General features: G+C 45.8%; 1 protein-coding gene across 1 annotated transcript; it reads left to right on the forward strand.

Moving 5' to 3' along the window:
• Window positions 1-1,276: 1,276 nt before the first annotated feature.
• shprh (SNF2 histone linker PHD RING helicase) lies at window positions 1,277-18,429 on the forward strand (the record flags this gene model as incomplete). The annotated part of the gene is made up of 30 exons (XM_080011803.1): window positions 1,277-1,861; window positions 2,143-2,272; window positions 2,359-2,577; window positions 3,011-3,089; window positions 3,319-3,469; window positions 3,936-4,038; window positions 4,129-4,388; window positions 4,478-4,676; window positions 5,970-6,412; window positions 6,680-6,931; window positions 7,354-7,432; window positions 7,714-7,877; window positions 8,665-8,921; window positions 9,160-9,281; window positions 9,518-9,606; window positions 10,175-10,267; window positions 10,480-10,587; window positions 11,082-11,224; window positions 11,313-11,486; window positions 11,598-11,660; window positions 11,756-11,981; window positions 12,729-12,866; window positions 14,017-14,118; window positions 14,314-14,385; window positions 15,075-15,263; window positions 15,805-15,897; window positions 16,013-16,099; window positions 16,272-16,450; window positions 17,001-17,081; window positions 17,883-18,429. The coding sequence occupies 30 exons, from the start codon at window positions 1,277-1,279 to the stop codon at window positions 17,977-17,979; spliced, it is 4,977 nt and encodes a 1,658-aa protein (XP_079867929.1). The 3' UTR covers window positions 17,980-18,429.
• Window positions 18,430-22,093: the final 3,664 nt, after the last annotated feature.

Consider the following 22,093-nt stretch of genomic DNA (forward strand, 5'->3'; position numbering starts at 1 on the left):
AAAGGGAATAGAGTTATGTATCTGGGATAGGCTATTTGTATATACAGATATGTGCAGTAAAGTGCATGTGAATAAAGTGTGTATGGAGATATACAGTACAGTATACAACAGTACGACACAGCGATAGAGTAACACCAAACAGAACAGCAATACAGCACAGTATGCAGTAACCCAGGACAGTGATACAGTATGCAGTACAGTATGCTGCATACAGTACAGTAAGGCAGTGGGGCCTATGTCAGTGTCTCAGGTGATTTCAGGACCCTGGGTGATTTCAGCTTTGACAGTCGTTATGGCTTGCGGGAAGAAACTCTGTCTCAATCTTAGTGTCCATGCTGTGTGGCTGCGGAGGCGCTTGCCTGTCCGCAGCAGTTGGAACAGTCCATTGTTGGAGTGATGAGGATCCTTCATGATCCTGTGGCCTCTGCTACTACACCTTCTGGAGTATCAGTCCTGCAGGGAGGGGAGGGTGGTTCCAGTGGTACGTTCGGCTGAACGCACCACCCTCAGCAGGGCCCGCCTGTCCTGAGCAGTACAGTTCCCAAACCAGGCAGTGATGTTGCCTGTCAGGATGCTCTCCACTGCTCCAGAGTAGAAGGACTTGAGGCTCCTCACCTAGACACTGAATTTCTTCAGCTGCCTGAGGTGGTAAAGACGCTGCCTCACCTTTCTCACCAGAGTGTCTGTGTGTGTAGTCCATGTTAAGTCCTTTGTGATGTGGACTTCCAGGTACTTCAAGCTGCTCACCCTGTCGACAGAAGCCCCATTAATCACCAACGGCGCGTCCTTTCTTGGTTGTAATCCCCTCCTCAAGTCCACAATCAGCTCCTTAGTTTTTCTGACATTCGGGAGGAGGCAGGTCAGCCACCTCCTTGTTATCACCTTGTTAGATGTTATCACCATCAGAAAATGTACTATAATGACTGTTTTAATCACATTTTCACAGAGTTCTCAACTATAGTATAGACGGGTAATAACAGTTGACCACATCTTGTAACGCCTAATGTGTATCTAATTGAAGGTCTTTGACATGAAAATGATTGAGAAACACAAGTGATATACAAGCACAGCAGTGAATGAAATTGCAACCAGTAACTGAACATCACATCATCCCAACTGAAAGTGTTCAGTGTAAAATGGGACACAATATAGTCAACTTCAGATAGTTTACCAGCCAGACAGCGTAAGTAAACAATTATATATATATATATATATAATCACCCCTTGAATCTTAAACTTGGTAATCATTGAGTGGTCTTTTTTTCAGCATTTAAAAATGAGTAGCAGAAGAAAGAGGGCTCCTCCTGTAAGGGTGGACGATGAGGCCAAGAAGAAGTTGAACTGGAACATGTTAGAAGATCGAAGGAAGGAGGAAGAGACCCAGCAAGAGGATCAGATGCCAACCGGCTCCCTTCTCCCCGAAGATCCAACTTCCATCTGCTCCAGACTCTCAGCCAGCGAGGGCTACATGGGTGCCGGCAGCATTGGCGCTGTGGGATTTGCAGAACAGTTAGAGGAGGACCTCCCCGGGAGGTCGTGTGATAGCGCTGCCTCCTCTGCTTCACTGGGGCTTACAGTGGTCCCCACCTCCAAGCTGGGTCCCATCTGGAAGTCACTGATCGGGGAGTTCAGTGTCCAGCCGGCCTGGGTCCCCTCGGACTGTGAGCAGAGAGATTTTACCCTCCACAGGATGGGTGAGCAGGTGTGTCTAAGCTACACCAACCATGAACAAAGCTCAGAGCACAAGGACACGTGCACAGTGGAGTGTAGCCTCAGCAGAATCCCACTGGAGGACCTGGACTGGCTGCAGAAGAGGAGGGTGGTGCAGCTCTGTCACCAGGGGAAAGGAGATTCAATCAAGGTAAACTGGATATCTCATAGGGCACAAAGTGAACAAAACTGTGCATCGCTTCAGACTCTCATCAAACTATTTACAAATTGACCGATTCCCCGTCTAAATCGTGCACTGCCAGTCCGTTGAAGATTAATAGTCAAAATGTTGAACATCGTTGGCAATTGATAGAGTATTCACAGTTAGTAGCCCACTAGCAATGAGGCTGACTGTTCAGTAAGTTAATGACAATATCAGCCAATGGTACATTTCAACATCTCTCATGTATAAACTATCGCTGTACATGGCAGGTGGGGATATACCTGCTGGAAACTGGACTTGGGAAACCAGAGTTCCTCAGTGAGGGAAATGCCCGGATCAAGAAAGCAAATCAGCTGATGCAGAAATTAATGGAGTATTACTATGACTTCATCATCCCAGGTAAATGTTTAAGTGGAGGGCTTAGCTCACACTTTTACTCACAATCCACGTAACACACAGACACACTCAATCGGTCTGTTCTTCAGAGGTGGTTGAGAACGAAGAGGAGGAGTGCGACACAGAACTGGAGAGGCAGAATGTAGAGGAGCTGTACGACTACGTGCGACACCTTCACCAGTGTGAGAACCAGGAAGTGACCTATGATGTTCAGCACAAGGCTCTCATCCCTGTGCTCAGGCCCTACCAGGCCCAGGCGGTCAACTGGATGCTGAGGAGGGAGAAATACAGGAAAACTGCTCCTAAAGGTAAGCATTCGGGTCTGGATGATCCCATTTACAACTAGATCTGATCATCTCATTTGAGGCTTAGGCACATACATAGATGCTTGCCCAAGAGCAGCAAGCGAATGGGTTCAATTCCAATTCCCATCTGGGGGGCTGTCTGCTGGATTTGCGTGTTCTGCCCATGTTTGTCTGGGTTTTCCCATGGCTGCTCCATAAACATGCATTTAGACTAATTGGAGACCGTAAGGTGCCCTTCGGGGTGGGTGGTGTATGAGTGCATGCATGTGAGCCTGCTATGGACTGGTGGCCTACACCCATGGCAGCTGAGATAAACTCCAGCACCCTCTGTGCCTGAAAAGGACTTATTGTCAAAAAGATGGTTGAATGAATGGACATCAACCCTTTCTAGGATTAGTGGTTATAATGATACATTAGTTTCACCTTGTCTTCACAGAACAGTCACTGCATTTTCTCTGGCGGGAGTTGGTCACTTTGTGTGGGAAGAAGCTGTTTTACAACCCTTTCACTGGCTGGTAAGAATCTTGTAGTGAATCCACTCTTAAGCTGTTTTGAGTAAATCCTTTAATTACGCTCTTTAGTGGCTGCACAGCCAAAAGTAATTTGTGTATACACTCCAGTGATTGGGTTTATGCAACAGTGCCTGAATGTTTTTCATCGTTTAAGTTTGTCGTCATCTTATCTAATTTTTTGTGTCACATCACTTTGATTGACTAGAACTGTGTTATATATTATTTTATCCAGTCTGATCCGGGAGTTCCCGCTCTCCGGGTTTGAGTGGCCCGGTGGGATCCTGGCCGATGAGATGGGCCTCGGGAAGACAGTGGAGGTTGTAGCTCTCATCCTGTTCAACACCCGCCAGAACGTCCAGCAGGAGATCCTCACCCTGCCTGTGGTAAGAATGACCGTCCATCCCTTAAAAATGTGACTGATGCCTCACTGGTTATGTTAAAGTTTTCTTACTGTTTTGTCGTAATTACATGTGGAATTGAGTATTGCATAAAAAATGTTGCCTACTTTTATCTGGTTGTATTTAACTGTATTTAATTTCACTCGCTTCCCCTTTAACGATCATGAATATGTGTTGTAGGGTTATGAAAGTTGATGATGAGGTCCTGGATGTGCATCAGCTCTGTTTAAAGACACTGATGCTTACAGCTCATACTTAGCTACTAGTGATAAGCCTGAACTTGACTTAAATGGGAGATGTTCTTTGTAAACTGAATTGAAATGAAGTTTTATGCGATATATTGCATGTGTATTATGTCCTTATTTACAACCCATTATCACTGGATAAAAACTGCGGAAACTGTGGAGGGTGATCAACTAACGTGGATGATTTGCTATTAATGTTTCCCTAGGGAAAATCGGTGAACTATTTTGTACCACCTCGACCACGAGAGAGAGAGGAAGTCATCCACTGCAAGTCAGAAGCTCGACCGAAAGTGAAAATTTCCTTCCCTGGTAAGTCACTCGTTAGGTCAGATATATTTGTTTGTTTTTCTTTATATTTATATTATATTTCATCCTCACATCCTGATTGCCTTCGTACAGCTGTGCGCATTATGCTGCTCAGTGCAATAAAGGAGATGACGTCCGGCAAGGGGGCTTCGGTGAACGCCATCTTCACTTACATCCGTACCACTTACCACTATGACCTCCTGAAGAACCGCAACCACATCAGGAAAATGCTGGCAAAGCTGATCGACGAGGGCGTGGTGGACAGGGTCAAAGGTCGGGGCTTGGCCGGGTCCTTCAAGTTGGGAAAGAATTACAAAGAAACAAAGAAGATGCTGGCAGGGGCAGCCAAGTCTGTACGTTACTTTAGAGAGAGGAACTTTGAATATCACTCTGTTGTTCTGTCTATCTCAAGGCCTTTTTTTTTTCCCCCATCCTTTGATAGAATTCCAAAATCAAAGCGAGCACACCAAGGAGAACTTCGCAGAGGCGAGCGAAGGAAAAGGAAGAAAGCGTTTTGTTGATCTCACCCGTAGGGGATCCAGAACTTCTGAGCTCCCCTCCATCTGACGACCCTTCACAAGAGGAAGAAGACGCCAGGACGGAGCAGGACGCCGGGCTCGATGAGGACGCTGCAGATGATGGTAGGGCTGGGGGATAGAATTTGAAATTTTGCTGGTATTGTTGTGAAATACAACTATGGCAGAACCCTGTTTAACTCTGCTTTTTGGAGTTTGAGCAAACCATGTGGACTGAGGAGCAGCTTTCATATCTATTTATTTATTTATGTTTTTGACTGCAACCTCATTCCTGTGGGGTGTGGATAAATGAGTTTGTAGTTGTTTTGACAGTTCTCTTGGTGATAATGTTCTTGTAACAAATGTTCTTGTAACCAATGTTCCAAGAACCAATGTTCTTGTCTTGTTCTTCAATGTCTCTTTAACAAAAATAAGAAAAAATTATAATAATTATATACACACACCCACCGATCAGCCACGACATTAAAATCACTGACAAGTGAAGTGAATAACATTGCTCACCTTGTTCCAGTGGCACCTGTCAAGTGGTGGGATATATTGGGCAGCAAGTGAACAGTCAGTTGTTGAAGTTGATGTGTTGGAAGCAGGAAAAATGGGCAAGCGTAAGGATCTGAGCCACTTTGACAAGGACCACATTGTGATGCTAGAGGACTGGGTCAGAGCATCTCCTAAACCACAGGTCTTGTGGGGTGTTCCCAGTATGCAGTGGTTAGTACCAAAAGTGGGCCAAGGAAGGACAAGCGGTGACAGGGTCATGGGCACCCAATGCTCACTGATGCACGTGGCGAGCGAAGTCTAGTCCGTCTGGTTCGATCCCACAGAAGAACTACTGTAGCACAAATTGGTGAAAAAGTTAATGCTGCTATGATAGAAAGGTGTCAGAACACACAGTGCATCACAGCTTCCATGCTGACCCCTGTCCACCGCCCAAAGCACCTACAATGGGCACATGAGCGTCAGAACTGGACCATGGAGCAATGGAAGAAGGTGGCCTGATCTGTGAATCGACGAGGAAATCATGCTTCTACATCATGTGTATGGGCGGGGTTCATGTCCGAGCCAATGGAGCATCTGTGGGATGTGCTGGAACAACAAGCCCGATCCATGGGGGCCCCACCTCACAACTTCCAGAACTTAAAGGATCTGCTGCTAACGTCTTGAGGCCAGATACAACAGGACACCTTCAGAGGTCTAGTGGAGTCCAGTCTAGTGGTGGTTTTAATGTTATGGCTGATCGATTATTTGATATATATTCAAATTCTCAATGATATTGTCGTTAAAGAAAAAAAAAAAAAGTATAATTATTTAAAGTGTGTATACACCGTTATATATATATATTGATATTTTGTCAGATTCTCAATGATATTACAAAAATATAGTCCAATCTTTCCGTTTCAGATGAAGATAAAGAGACATTAAAGGCGACCCGTGGTCAAAGTGAGCGAGCGTCTCGGGAAGCTGATGTAATTGCTGATCTGGCTGAAGAAAGCGACCAAGCTCAGAATGTGGCGCCTCGGGAGGAGCCGCCCCCCCCGACCAGGGCGTCCGTGGTGCCCTTCAACACCCCGAACTACCGCTTCGAGTGCATCTGCGGCGAGCTGGGCATCGTCGACTACAAGGCCCGTGTCCAGTGCATGAACTGCCAGCTGTGGCAGCACGCAGAGTGTGTGAACTACAAGGAGGAAAGTCTGGAGACCACCCCGTTCTACTGCCCCCACTGCCTGGTGGCCATGAAGCCTGTGTCCACCGGCGCCACCCTCATCATCTCCCCGAGCTCCATCTGTCACCAGTGGGTGGAGGAGATCAACCGCCACATCAGCTCCTCGTCGCTGCGAGTGCTGGTGGGAAGATGGATGAATGTCTCGTCGTCTCATTATCATTTTGTGTTGATATTCTTTTTTTTTTTGTACAAAATACTTCTCTGGGCCCAGTGCCGGAATTGTCACATGCCGGGCCCCAGTGGGTGTCAAATCATTAACCCTGCCTTGGTTTTTGTCGTTACAGGTCGTTACAGGTTTTTGTCGTTTGTCGTTACGTTTTTACAGTTGTCCCTCTGTAAGGTGCTCTCTGTCGTAATTGTTTTGTTAAAAGGAATTCCCCTCTCCCAGGTGTACCACGGTGTAAAGAAGCATGGCTTCATCCAGCCGCACATGCTCGCGGAGCAGGATGTTGTCATCACCACCTACGATGTTCTGCGGTCGGAGCTCAACTACGTCGACATCCCGCACAGCAACAGCAAAGATGGCCGCCGCTTCCGCAACCAGAAGCGCTACATGGCGGTGCCCAGCCCCCTGGTGGCTGTGGAGTGGTGGCGTATCTGCCTGGATGAAGCCCAGATGGTGGAATGCACCACCGCCAAGGTGAGGTGGAGCGCGTCGCAATGAGTCCAATTGTTTTGCAGGGCTGCAGGGAATTCTACCCGTCAAGAGCTTGGATAAATGAAATGTTAAAAGATTATTTTGGGCTGGGCAAAAAAACGAATAGCCAGCCCTGAATCACAGACATCAACACTCACCACATCAACGGTTTCCCTTCTGTATCACTTGTCCATTTTCATGTTTAATTAGATAATATAAATATTAATAGCAAGTGGGTAATACACTCTAGTTTTAGGCAACAAACCAAATAATATTTATGGGTTTACATGTCCCCATCGGCACTGATTGTAAAGTGCTTTGAAATATTGTAAGGAAATTCTATATAAATGCAGTCTTTTTACGGTTACAATTTCTATGCAAATTTCATCATAACTCTGCGCCAATCTGCTATCTTGTGCTGCCAGGCTGCAGAAATGGCTCTGCGTCTAGCATCCGTCAACCGCTGGTGTGTCAGTGGTACTCCTGTCCAGAGGGGCTTGGAGGGTGAGTAACGCTGCCAGCTTCACAACAAAAGTACCAACCCTGCTTATCCTCAACTTCGACTTATTTAGACACTGTGCTTTCACAACATTTCAATCAGAACACCAATAGAGCTATAATCCATTTTCTCTCTAACACAAAAAAAAATCGCTCAAGCACCCACATACAGGGATAGGATGTAGATTGGAATTATCCAGTTATGCCGTTTTTCCACATAATGACATGTAGCCAAACAATTATACAAAAATAAAAAACATACTAAACTTGATTGTGTGTATTTTCAGATCTCTACGGCCTTGTGCTCTTCCTCGGCGTCGACCCCTACTGGGTTAAACACTGGTGGGACCAGCTGCTGTACCGTCCCTATCGCCGTGGAAACACCGAGCCTCTTTACAGCCTGATTAGTCAATTGCTTTGGCGATCGGCTAAAAAGGATGTCATTGACCAGGTAGAATTAGTAATGTTAATTAAAATTAACATTGCTAAAATGCTCCTCTTCATCATCTTTTTTTAATATATTACATTCTTACTTTCGTTTAGTTGTTAAGGATAAATAGGTTTGTACTTTTATTACTTTGTTTAGCATTTGATTCCTTTGGAGAAACTGTGTCTAAGGCGGTGCTCAAAGTGGGCACTTCCACGTGTTCCTCTTTGGCGAGCCGTGACTTTTCCTTGTGTACCGGTAGTTCTCACAAGCTGCTGGTACTCTGTTCTGCCCTCCGAAGTGGACAAATCAAGTGGAAATATTTTAAAATATGTCATCATATTTTATTGAGTCCACTTGAGCTGCAGCTTGAATAGCCTCACCCAACATGTGAGTAAGAAGTAAGAGGAGTACCAGCACATATTTGTTTTTTTCCATTTCAAGCGTTGGTCAAAGGGACAACAGTCAAAGCAATATATGCCTAAAAAGTATCATGAATTAATTTTATTACTGTATTTGTCTTACTGTATTTGCTTGAATACCGTAAGTGGGAAATAAAATATGGATGGAAAAAATACAACTGTGTGAATGTCAGGACAATAGCCTGTTTTACCTCAGATCTCTTCTCTCTTGGGTCCATAGATTACTGCTTGCTGACAATAATAAAACATTTAATATTATCACTATTTTAATTACTTTTAAATAAAGATAATTTATTTCTAAAAGGTTTTTTTTGTACAAATAAGGATCGAGGTTGAGAGGAAACGCGGGTTGAGTGAAAAACCTGCCGGGTTTTATGTTGTGCTCACAGATCCAGATCCCCCCTCAGACGGAGGAGGTGCACTGGCTCCACTTCTCCCCCGTGGAGGGCCACTTCTACCACCGGCAGCATGATGTCTGCTCCCAGGACGCCCTGCTCAAACTCAGGAAGATCTCCGACTGGAGCCTCAAGCTGGGCAGCCTGGACCGCCGCACCGTCAACACCATCCTGTACCCGCTGCTGAGGCTGCGCCAGGCCTGCTGCCACCCCCAAGCTGTCAGGGGCGAGTTCCTGCCGCTGCAGAAAAGGTCGGTACCGGCCCGAATAGGCGCCGTGTTACGTGATCTAAAACGGAGGGCAGAAGAAGAAGGCAACTGCGCCTGATATTGTACTATTGTAACCCTCCTGAATAGAGCATCAGCGCATCATCGCGGTACCCCTCTGCAATTAGCCAGCGTGTAGTTGTGTTTATTTAAAAGTGACCCCTGCCTTTTTGTGTGGTTGAGAGGATTTGGTAATTGGGTTTTCCCCCCTCCTCTCACCCAGCACCATGACGATGGAGGAGCTCCTGAAGTCCTTGCAGAAGAAATGTCGAGTGGAGTGTGAAGAAGCCCACCGACAATTGGTGTGCGCTCTCAACGGCCTGGCTGGAATCCACATCATCAGAAGTATGAAGCCCACTCAGAGTTTCCCATGGGAAACAGGCTCCATGAGCTCATCATTGCATTCCCAACACTTTTGAACCGGGGTGTTTTGTATAGTATAGTGGGCTTCCTCAGCACTATATAGGCATAATGTTGCGGAGTGGAATGGGATGTTTTGTTTAATACCCCCACATTAACGCTACGTTTGCGACACGGGTAGATGCCACTAATGACGGTTTTTCCGCCTTGGCCGTCCTCAGATGATTTTGGAGAGGCGGTGGAGATGTATAGAGAAGTGCTCCGTTCATCAGAGGAGCACAAAGACAGGCTGAAAACCGATTCCTTACAGGTACACAGCTGTCCCATTCATGCTGTTCTTATTCATCTTGCATTTCCATATGAAAGGTCACTCCAAAATGAAATTACCGTTATTTGATTAGGGCCATTTCGATTTTCTTTTAAATTATGGTGAGTATATTTGTGCATGAACCTGCAATTTGCCCTGTGCATTCAATGCACCGTAACTGTTAGGAGCACTGGTCAGCTCTAATCTGATGCATGGAGACCAACTCCAGATCTGGAGGCAATTACATGTTCAAAGGCAATAGCAGTATTATATATAAGTATTCTTTTTCTATTGGGGTTCATTTACATAACCTATATTTTCCATATGAATGGTTGTTCCCAGATAAAATTCCCAATACCTGATTAGTTTAATGATGTGCACAATGAGGGGCATTTATTTTCACCTGAACTCTTGGGTCGACATTGTTTGGTTGCATTATTCTTTTTGTAGTGATTTGCCTTCAATATTGTCAAGACTTTGAAGGAAGTATTAATTTTAACTTGCCGTCAAATTTTCCAGAAGTTCTATGTTCACAATCTGACAAGCAAATCATAATTTGTGTCCGAGACAGAGGCTACATGCTACCCACAATTTGATGGAACTACTGAGTGCAAAGCATCCAGGCATACCTCCCACACTGAGAGACGACCGTCTGAGTGAGGAGGTAACTATTACCATTTTTTGGACTGTCCCATAACATATTCCTCAAAACAAGGAACTGGCTTTGTAATTTAACCTTTGATTGAGACCTACTTCTAAAATCTCAGTGTCTCACCTTTGTCTTTCTATTTGGTTGGGTAGCCTATAATGTCTGTGTGCAAGCACGTGGACAAGAATGTCCGTTTACGGTCTTGGTCAATGTTTTTATTGCGAAAGGCGGAGCATCTCCGACAGCACTACATGACCAAATACAACTCTGAGGTGTCCGACGCTCACCAGGCTCTCCAGCCTGTGCTGCAGAACATCAGGGAGCTGAAACGTAAGGTGGGAAGTCCTCCGAGTGTAACATCCACATCAGTAGGAGCAGTAACCGATATATTAACATTTAAACCCCATTGATAGGTTTGTTTCAAGTAGGCAATGAAAAACTACTTCTCCCTCTAGTGCTGGGAGAACCACATTGCAGCTATGTGTTTTGCTAATGAAGACAGACCAAGGACATAATTGCTATTGGGGATGGTAGCTCAGGCGGTAGAGCTGGTGGTCTAGTGATCTAAAGGTTGCTGGTTGGATCCCAGGCTCCTCCTGCTAGCATGCTGTAGTGTCCTTGAGCAAGACACTTAACTCCTAATTGCTCCTGGTGGCTCAGCCGTCGGTGTTTGAACAATTGTAAGTCGCTTTGGATAAAAGCGTCTGATAAATGACTAAATGTAAATGTAATAATTACGTCGATATACCCATTGGTTAGGTTGTTAAATATGCTTTGTGTGTGTGGAACTTCGATCCTCGAATCTTCTTGTCTTTTAATTTTTCTCAAGGTCAACCTGCGGACGCCGTGGTGGCTGGATGTTATCCAGAGAGCCATCCAGTGCTCCATAGACGACGACCTGGTGTCCCGCATCCAGAACGAGCTGACATCCAGCTACAAACAGCAGCCCCACAAGTTCTCCATGGCCGACAAGTAATGGCCGCCCCCTGCTGGATAAATCAACAATTAGTGTCTTCGTTTTTAGGCCAATTTGGGCTGAGGAATCCATTTTTGCGTCTAGGTTCCGGGACGGTCGCGGTCTGCAGCTGCTTCTCACCACAAAAATGGGAGACCTGATGAAATCCCAGAAGACTGTGCAGGAGTCCGTGAAGAGCCTCGAAGGCCCAGCCTCAAAAGAAGTCATCGAAGAGGCAACCATTTGTCACCTGAGGCCAGTGCGTCTGCCGCTCAATAAGTAGGATTTTTACAGCGTGCTTTTACAGAATCTTTAATGGGAGTCGTCAGACTCATTATCTCAGCCTTATTATTTATAGCTTTTAACATTTCCCTTTGTCACACATTTCAGTTGTGTCTTTTGCAAAGCAGATGAGCTCTTCACGGATTATGAGTCGAAGCTGTTTTCCCACACGTGAGTGGAAGTGAACTGACCTCCAGACATAAAGATTCGGATCAAACGGCATTTCAGCTTGATGGGCTTGCGTCTTCCTGTCCCTCCCCCAACAGGGTGGAAGGTCAAACGGCCATCTTTGAGGAGATGATCGAAGACGAGGAGGGGCTGGTGGACGACCGCCTCCCCACCACCAGCCGTGGTCTGTGGGCGGCCAGTGAGACGGAGCGCACTCTGAAGGCCATCTTGTCCTTTACTAAGGCCAAGCGCATGGATGCGGAGCTGGTGGAGGAGGGCAACACCTTCATGGAGCTGTTTGAGACCTGGAAGAAGGAGTACAAGGTGTCCCTATCCTGATCCTCCATTATGAACCGGTTTTAAAACCAAAAGGAGTGTTCCGTGAAATGGAAATTGCATTTTTCCTTCTCATTACTGCTTTTACCTCCACTTGTTTTTAAGCTATTTAAAGGGACAGTGTGTAAGATTTAGTGGCATCTAGCGAAAGGGACGTGGCAAAAATGGAATATAATATTCATAAATAGGTTTTAATTTGTGTATAATCCCAGTAAAATAACACGTGTTTTCATTACCTTTTGAATGTACATGTATCTACATTGGGAGCAGGTCCTCTTCCACGGAGCACGCCATGTTGCGCATCCATGCTTCTACGGTAACCCAGAACGGACAAACCAAATACTGGCTCTAGAGGGGGAATTTCGCATTTTTTGCGAGTTTTGCGACCACCCTAGGTTCTCTTACACGCTCGGACGGGGAGGCTGAGGGGAGGGGTTTTCAGTTGGTTGCAATCTGCCGCTAAATCTTACACACTCACCCTTTAACAAGATGTTATAGAAATTTGCAAAAAATATATCCGATTTTGGCTGTATTGGTTGTGTGTCAAATACAATACCCTCCTCGAGCAAAATGTTCATGTTTAGTTTGTAAACGGGTCAAATCGTGGAAGTGTGCCGTGCCTGAAATGCTGCATGTGGTTTTTAATTGGTTTAAAAAGCAGAATTATTGGGAAAGGTTAGGGCACCAAGTATAATGTTCCTTAAATTGCTTCCCCCCCCGCCCCCCATTTTCCAGGTGCTGCATGAATACTGGATGGTGCTGCGGAATCACGTGTCGGCCATAGACGAGCTGGGAATGGCCACGGAGAGACTACGTGTGCGTCTGCCCGATGAACCCAAACCCAAAGTGCTGCACATCATAGAGCCGGACGAGGTGAGCGCTGGGTAGCAGACTCCTATACAGCTGGAGCTGGACGATATATAAATATAATTAGACGTATGATATGATGAGAATATGGGATTTTGGTTATTATCATGATGGGAAGAGATCTGATCCTCTGAATGTAGTAGGCGGTTGGAGCTGAGTGAAATGAAGGGGATGCCTCCGCCTTCTTTGTCATCACGGCCATGTCACTTATGATCGTTTCTCAGTTAGTTTTGTGTGCAGCTGATGGTTCCTTTTAAATCTTTGGGGAATGCCCTTTTTACGATAGTCCATCTATAGATTACATTAACTACTATTAACTGTTGATGGTCAGTTACATTTTCTCTGTATACTCAACTATATTTCAACTGAGTCAAGTATTTACTGGCTCTACAGACAGGACTCCATTGAACTGTAGTTGACAAGTATTTTGAGATAATTTAACATATTTAATTTAACGTGTCGTCATTGACACGTTGATAATCACTCGAGCTGCAGTTAATAGTCTATACCGTAGATATCCAAACAACATTTTGCCCAACATCGTCTTGGCAATTTGAAGCATCCTACGTTTAGATTAAATATTTCGTAAAAGCACTAGAATCCCCTAAAAAATGTCTGATGATTTTGGACGTTGTCGTACTCGCAATATAATATCACAGCTTTCCCCAAACAAGGAGGTTTGGAGCTCTTTCATGCTGCTTTGTATTCAACTGTTGTGTCTCTAATGTCACTTGGCCCTGCAAGGCTGTGCTTTCTCAAGGAAGCGTGGAATAATTTATGCGCGATTACATTCACTTGTGTGTAATTTATGCGGAGTGTTTTTCCGCGTGACGCCTAAACGCGCCCAACAAATTCTCTTTGCGGCTAAAATGGTTATTTTCTGTGCTCTAAAGATCATTTTGACCTTTATTTATTTTATTTTTTTTATTTATTTTATTTTGAGGCCACTATGAATATCAAAAGTGTTTTGGCTTTGTTTGACTTCCGATACAAAGCTACGAGTCCATACTGAATTGAGAGATTATGGAAGAATTTTGGTTTTGTTACAAATATAACACTGACTAAATACTATGAATCAGTGGATGTGTACTAGACAAGGGTTCGACCACTTTGTCTTCAATGCGTGACCCTTGTGCTCCGGCCGCTCTGATTCCAGGTGGAAACGAACCGAGTGAAGCTGTTGAACGACCAGGCGGTGGCAAAGTCTCAACTCCAAAAGAAGCTTGGACAGTTTCTTTATCTCACAAACCTAGAGAAGGTGGCGTGCGGCTTGTTTTATTTTATTTTTTCTTGCTGCAAATTGAGTGTCCCAAGAGGAATGCCGTGAACGGCGTCCCTCATTCCGTCAGAAAGAAATGGAAGCATTGCCAATCTGGATCTTTATCCGCATCCAGGAAGTTTTATTTTCTTTCTCACTTCGGCTCGTGTTTTGAAAACTGTTGTCTTGTTTTAGTCTCAGGACAAGGCCACGGGAGGGCTGAACCCGGAACCGTGCCCTATCTGCGCTCGCCCTCTGGGACAGGAGGTGAGTGGTTCGATAGCTCAGGCGCTCACTCTGGCAAACCTGCTCCCCCCCGTCTGAGCTAATTTCCTTACTTTCCCTCAAACGATTATTTACCAAAGCAAAGTAAACCTTGTCTTCATCAAAAAAAAAAAAAAAAAAAAAAATCATGTTCCCATCGCATCCTTCATTCATTGTTGTACCGGCTGATGATTTGCTGAAACAAAAAGTCACCTCTCTCAACACACGCTTTATTTAATAAGAAGGGCTCCCGGCCGTCAGTCTAGACTGCGCGTCTCCGGCAGCCAAGGGAGGAGGAAACAGAACACCTCGCTGTCCTTGAAATACTCTTATCAAGACAAGCCGGGGATTGTAATTACATCTAGTCCGAGGCCGATTCCTCCTGCACCTCCTGCACTGTAACTTTCCTATTTGCTTTTTTTTTTTTTTTTTTCTTCCTTTTTCTTCCCACTTTATTATGTGTGACGTGTATCCATAAATATTTATATCCAGGTGAATGGAAGAGGAGGTTGTACGAGCCCTTCCTCAACGCGGCTAAACGGACACGCTCATATAGGCGCCAAACGAAGAACACAACGGCCGTCGTGCGCATCGCGTCCGACGCAAATGAGTTTGACAGACGTCCAAACGAGCGGTTTGTTAAAGAACGACCTTTCATTTGGAAACACGGTGTTTCCCCACCTTGTCTGCAGTGGGCGGTGTTGACGTGCGGCCACTGCTTCTGCCACGAGTGCATCGCCATCATCGTGGAGCAGTACAGCGTGGGCTCCCGCCGCCGCGCCATCAAGTGTGCCATCTGCAGGCAGACCACGTCGCACGCCGAGATCTCCTACGTGTTCACCTCGCAGTCGTCCAGCCAGGGCCAGGACATCCCAGTCAAGGTCGGTCAACGGCGCCTGCGCTTTTTTTAACAGGGCCTCAGCACTCGAGGAGTCCCCCGGTTAAATTTTAATGATCCGTCCTGGATGTAGCGCCGCTTCTAAAATGAGCTCTCGCCTTGAATTTTTGTCCCAAAATAATTTGTATTTATACTGATATCGATATTTTGACTATGTTTCTTCAAACAGGTGCTCAAATAATGCAAGAGTTTTCTCTATAGGATGCAGAATTACAGGGCCTAATTTAGCTGAACCTGTCTATGTGGAAGGTTATAATTACAAATTTGCAATGCGGCAAACATTTGGGGAAGAAAATCTGAAGCTGAAAATATATTTTTTAAGTATTTTCTTAAACCCATGAAAATCACATCATCAATCTCTGGTATTAAAAGGTCTATAATTCACGTGAGAAAAAAAACTTTTACTTCCTCTTGCACTTTGGGTGGTATCGGTAACAAAAATCATCATGACGCCAAAAGTAAGTTTGATTTTTGTGTCGGAGTGGTTGTCAGGGTGTGGCGCTAACCTTCCTCTGTCCTGTCAGGGAAGCCACTCCACCAAAGTGGAGGCTGTGGTGAGAACCTTGAAAAAGATCCAAGTCACCGACCCCGGAGCCAAATGTCTCGTCTTCTCCACGGTAACGGGAAGCCTCTGTTAGATCACGAGTTTGGGGTTCATCAAAGTTGAGATCAGACTCTAATCTCCCTTCTTTCTTTCTTTTTTTTTTTGTTTTTCTCCGTACCGTGCTCCAGTGGCAGAGTGTTCTGGATATTATCGCCAAGGCTTTGTTCGACAACAACATGGAATTCTCCCAGATCAACGGGATTCACAAATTCCAGGTGGGTTTGATCGCATGCCGAGCTAATTCTAAACCTAATTGGATCACCGGTTTCACATAACCGGCGTTCTGTCACAAAACACAACTGGGAGTCCAACCTTTTGAGGATCTACAATTTCGTGTTGTATCGTCTCAAGACGTCTGCGCCAATTTGTTGAACCTCGATGTCGCAGGAGAATCTGTGCTCGTTCAAATACGAGGAGAAGATCAACATTCTGTTGCTTCCCCTGCACACGGGCTCCAACGGGCTGAACATCATCGAGGCCACCCACGTGGTGCTGGTGGAGCCCATCCTCAACCCGGCCCACGAGCTGCAGGCCATCGGCAGGGTGCACCGCATCGGGCAAACCAAGTAGGTACCAGAGCGGAGCGCGTCGAGCGGTGGAACTGGCCTCGTGCAGGGCATAACGTCGGACGAACTGAAGGAAGCCGCAGTCCCCTCTGCACTAGCTAGCCAGCAAGGTCGCCCTCGTTGTAGTTCCTAAATGTGCAAGGGGAGGGGTGTCGGACATTTTTTTAATTTTTATTTTTATTGCATTCCTCTTCTGAATTTACTAATACAGCGAGTTTTGTTTTTTTTTCTTTTTTTTTTTATGAGTTTTCACTGGGGAGACTTTAGGGAGACTTTAAAATTAAGACCTGAATCTTTTCAATGAGTTTCATGTTTTGCGAGGACGTTTTCCCGGTTAAAAGACGATTAAAGGCGGTTAATGTAACTACAAATTTGTTCATTTTTCATTCAACAAGATGATAACGTTGTTGTCGTTGATGTAGTTGTTACTTTTTACAAAGATGTCCGACCCCGCCGAACACAAACGTTGACACTGGACATGGTGTCGTGTAGCCGCTGGAAGTACCGTCGCCGAAACACCATCCTAACCCCTGTCCTCCCCGCCCGCCAGACCCACCTTTGTTCACAGGTTCCTCATCAAATCCACCATCGAAGAACGGATGCAGGCGATGCTGAAGACGGCAGAGAAAAGGTGAGCGGCACTATGTGGACAACTGTGAATTTGAGTATTTTTCACATGGTTTGTGGTTAATGATGTTACTCCGTGATTGTTCGGAGCGTCAGTTGGGGGAAGGTACTTGCAACGGTCGGTCAGGGAGCAGGCGGCACATGGCTCCGTCTCACTTCTGGGAAACCTCTTACATTAACTCAGTAGTTAAGTTCCCTTATGACCTTGTTTAATCCTGCGGCGTCGGACTCTTCTTCTTATCCCTGGCACCGTGACGGTGGAACAAGCTTCTACCTGGTGTCAGGATGAGTGAATCGCTGTCCAGTTCCCTCAACACCACGAATGACCCAAAAAAAGCCCCCAAAAAAAAAAAAAAAACCTCAACCAATGTCGCTCGTTGCCATTGGAGCCTCCGCTGACGGAGACTGCGACGTCGTCGATTTGACTTTTTAATGACGGATGCATTCACCGTCAGCCGCTTTCGACAAAGGCGCCTGTTAAACGAGGCGACGTCACGGCCCCCTGCTGCCTTTTGTCCACGTTGGCCGACGGTCAACTTCGCCGAAAATCACAAACTACCCGCGGTAATCTAGATCCGAGGGGTTTTTGGCACGAGGAAACGTAACCTCTGCAGTTTCCCACACGCAGCACGAAAATTCAACACAGGGGATAAATCCTCGCCCGTTGTAAATGATCGGTCCGTCTGTCTGGATGTCGCGCGGTCAGGCGGATCAGCACCAACCCCCGACCAAGCCAAACTCCTCGCGTATTGATGATGTACGGCGGCCAGATAAAGTGGTTGTGACCGTGACCGTTCCTCTGCAGCCACAGCACCGCGGCCATGAAGCACTCGGAGGCGGCCGTGCTGACGGTGGCCGACCTGGCCGATCTGTTCACGGAGGACAGCGAACCCCTGGAGTGACGGCCGCGCCCGGGCTCCTTCCGGCCGCGGCGCCGGGAAACATGTACTGGCGATTTGCACATCACTTTATCGTTATTTTCTTGATACGCATTCCAAAGTTAAATGGCATAATGATATTTACAAGTGACGTTCTAGTCCGGGCCAGAGTCATTTTTAAAGTTTTTAAATCTCTGTGTTGTGTCCGTGGTTTTAGCTGAAAGGCTGTGAATTGGCAGCTCGACCATAACATCCACCTCCGCAATTTCTTGATCACGTTTTACCAGATTGCACTGTTACAATGTTAAAATACTGTTGATCTTGGGTGACGTTGATTATGGGCTTTTATAAAAAACTTCTCTGTCAGTCAAATGCAATCACGATGGAAAAAAAAAGAAAACAGGAAATGGAGAAGAAACTGTTGAGATTCTTCAATGACATTATCGATTTCTGTAATTTTCTCTAGATAATAAAAACCTGTGTGCAGCAGAGTTTATAAATTGTTTTTGTGTGTTTTGCTCTTTTTGTGTCACTGTTTTCCTTTTTTTCTTTTTTTCTTTTTCTTTTTTTTTTCTCGCATGAAGCCCCCGTCGGTACTTCGACGTCATAAATGGAAAGCAAAGACGACGCCGCTAATGTTTACAACAGGAGCAAATCAGCGTGTTCCCTCATATTGTGAGCAGTACACTAAAGATTTGTGAAAACAAAGAGCTCCAATACCCTTTGAATCTAATGCTGTAAATTGATCTCATAAAATCTGAGGAGGGTCGGCAAAGTTTTCTAGCAGTTTATCTTGTTCTTGGTTGATATCATCGGATAAAATTCCTCAGATTCAGGAGCTACCAGGGCTGCCAGAATTGGAGAAAATTATGTGTGTGTGTGTGTGTGTGTGTGTGTGTGTGTGTGTGTGTGTGTGTGTGTGTGTGTGTGTGTGTGTGTGTGTGTGTGTGTGTGTGTGTGTGTGTGTGTGTGTGTATATTATTTATTTATTTATTTATTTATTTATTTTTTAAATGTGCAGTTGTTTCAAAAACAATCTTTAATTCTGTTGAAATATTTCATTTTCTTGTGACTATGGCCACATTTTGAGTGGCCACACACATACACACACACATACACACACACACACACACACACACACACACACACACACACACACAGAAACACACTCTCCCATGTCCCACATTGTCAGTGAGCTGCCCTTGACTCATAATGGCATTCTTCTCTGACCGACCGACTGACTGGGATTCCCGCACCAGTAAAGATTTTGTCGAGCCCTTTAAAGGCGTGCAGACAAAAGATGGAGACAACAAAAAGCGGCTGTTGTTCCCCTCTGCTTGGTTACCAGACTTCTTGCAGCAGGGAAAGCCTTGTAGGATGTTTACTGAGGAGGCATCACCGCGCCGGGCGGGGTTGCATGTGCGTTACCTTGGACTCCCCTCCGTTCCCCCTATTCATCTGCGGAATCCCATTGTTGGGCGGGACATCGTTCATGCTGGTGTTTTAAGGCCGGAGGGAGGCTCCCAGTTCATTAGACCAGTGTTTCGAGGGCCTGGAATAAGAGGGGATACTACGTCTTCTGGTGACAGCGAGCTGCACTGAATAAGTTCCCAGAAGATTCACACATTTGGGCGAAAGGGGCGAAAGCTGGTCAGAGTGCCTGGAAGTGTCTCGCCCTGCAGGAGCCAGAGGGAGACCTTTTTTTTTTTTTTTTTTTTTTTTAAGAGAATGGCACCTGCCATGCTGGTGTCTGCCTGGTTCCTGGTGACCCTGGCGACGGTCTCCTCCGTGGTCTATCTGGAGCCTGAGGAGGCAGGTGAGCTCGTACTAGGGAACCAAAAACCTCTGTTGTGAATCTGTCTAATATTGCTTTTTTTTTTTTTTTTTCCCCAACAAATTAAGAAAAAAAATTAAAAAAAGTTAGTAGTTGATAAGTTCATATTTGAATATCAAGCTTTATTCTTTATTTTTTATTCCTTCTTCTTTAATACAGTGCCCAACAATGTGGTTGCCTTTCTCTAACCTAGATTTTATTCCTTCTATTCCTAGATTAAATCAAAGATTTTTTTTTAAGTTTTGACAAAAACGAACACAGTTTGTGTTCATATCATAATAGAGTATCCCTTTCACAATGGTATATGGTCATAATGATATAAAACTGGATTTGTTTCTCAGTTCTGCAGTTCCAAAAACTATCCACAAATGTTGCTTATCAATCCGTGATCAATCCGTGATCTGTTTTAAATTCATAATTCTGAAACAATTTTTGGAACGTTCTTCTTTCTTAAAGTGGTTGTCGACATCTGGTCACACCAAACACAGCAATATATTAACTACAGTTTGTCTCCCCACCTTCTCATAGAGCTCAATGAAACAGTCATTTGTACCAACGACCATATGGAGGTCGTCATTCCCAGCGCCTTTTTCCTCAACAAGGTGCCTCCGGTCTACGTAAGTTATTACCAGTAGAGCTCAAATCATTTTCTCCAAATGCTTCACATTCTGATGTCTTCTACCATTTGCTGTCGGCGTGTTAAGCTTTTGATTCGTTTATTTTTATTCTTATTCAGGTGTGGGATTTGCATTTGAACGACCCGGAGTGCCGAGGCGTGGAAATCGGAGGGCACTATGTCTTCAGCATTAAGACAAATCTCTCTGACTGTGGAACCATCATGGTACGACTTCCCCCTCGCCGTCACTTCCACGGGAGCGCGTCGTGTTTAATACGTGTTGATCGAGGAGCCGCCGAGGGATTTCAAGTTCAAATAGCTTAAGAGGTTGTCATGTCAGTTCATCAGTGTGAGGAGAAGAATGCAGTAATAGTAAGAACAGGTAAATAACATGTGAAATATACAAAAAAGACAAAATATCAAGCGCTGTAGAAAATATTGAAAAGGTTAAAGAATAAACTGGAGTAAAGTGGAGATTATTTAACAGCTCTAAGATACATGATTTAGGATTTGCGACGGTTTTGGCAAATTAATCAATTGCGCACGTGAGCTGTGTCATCGGCGCGTCACCAAATGAAGACAAGACTAGAGCCGACGCCCGTACCGCGGACCGACGTGACGCTGACATCATAAAATCCCCGACGCCATAAATGATCTATTTCACGATCAGGCTTTAAAAACACTTGGAAAATAGAAATCATTTAAGAGCTTGAAAGCTACCCTTTTTTTTTGGGGGGTAATGTGGGCGTGTCACTGCTGTGGGTCTCGGCCAGAGCTGGCACAATAAGGCAGTTTCAGCTCGGGAGAGAAAGGAGGACAAAGAAGGGAGGGGAAGAGGCATATATTTTAGGGGGAGAAGGGCAGCCTTGTCCCTCCCCCCCCCCCATCGCATCTCAGGGCATTATTCAAAGCAGCAAGGGGTCCCTGAATGGGCGTCGTACCCCTAAATTATCGGGATTCACATGGAAGTGATTACGCGGCCCACCTTCTTATCGTTTCCCTTGAGGCCGCCGCTTGCACCGCCCGGACGACGCGCCGGCCGCTGTAAAGGCGTAAATCCGTCTTTGAAGAACATGAGTTGCCGTCGAGCGGCGTCGGGGCTGCTCTCGTAAAGCCGGCGAAAGGTTAACGCCGCTTTGAAGGAGGAGGCGGTCTCCCCTGCACCTAGAGCCCCGCAGCTTCTTTTGGTTTTTTTTTTTACAGGGCTCTTTGCGTAACAGTCGAGCGCGCGCCCGGATTAGGTGCCGCCACTGGGGGGGGGGGGGGGGCGTCGAGGCGTCCCAACCGCTCTTATTGACCTTTAACCTCTCGGAAGAGAAATTAGTAAACTAGAGCAGGGATGAGAGCCTTTTGAATGAAACGGTTAATTAACTGGTTTTTTTTGTGTGTTTGACGGACACTCACGCAGGGCGTCAGACTACGCAGTGATAAGGGCAGGTGTCTGCGGTGTCTGCGGTGTCTGCGGTGTCTGGGGTGTCTGCGGTGTCCGCGGCGTCCGTGGGGGGAGAGAGGGCGCAGAGCGTCCAGTACGCCCGGTGGGGGGTGGGAGGGTGGGTGGGTGGGTTTGTGTATTTACCGAGCGGTTGTAAAAGATGTCTGGACAGTTGGATCGTAGGGGCAATTTATTCCGCTCAGTGAGCGCGGGGCCGGCCCTCGCACGGCTCTCCGCGGGGAGCCCGGCGCGGCGT

Source organism: Zeus faber (genome assembly GCF_960531495.2).
Source record: "Zeus faber genome assembly, chromosome: 13".
NCBI lineage: Eukaryota > Metazoa > Chordata > Actinopteri > Zeiformes > Zeidae > Zeus > Zeus faber.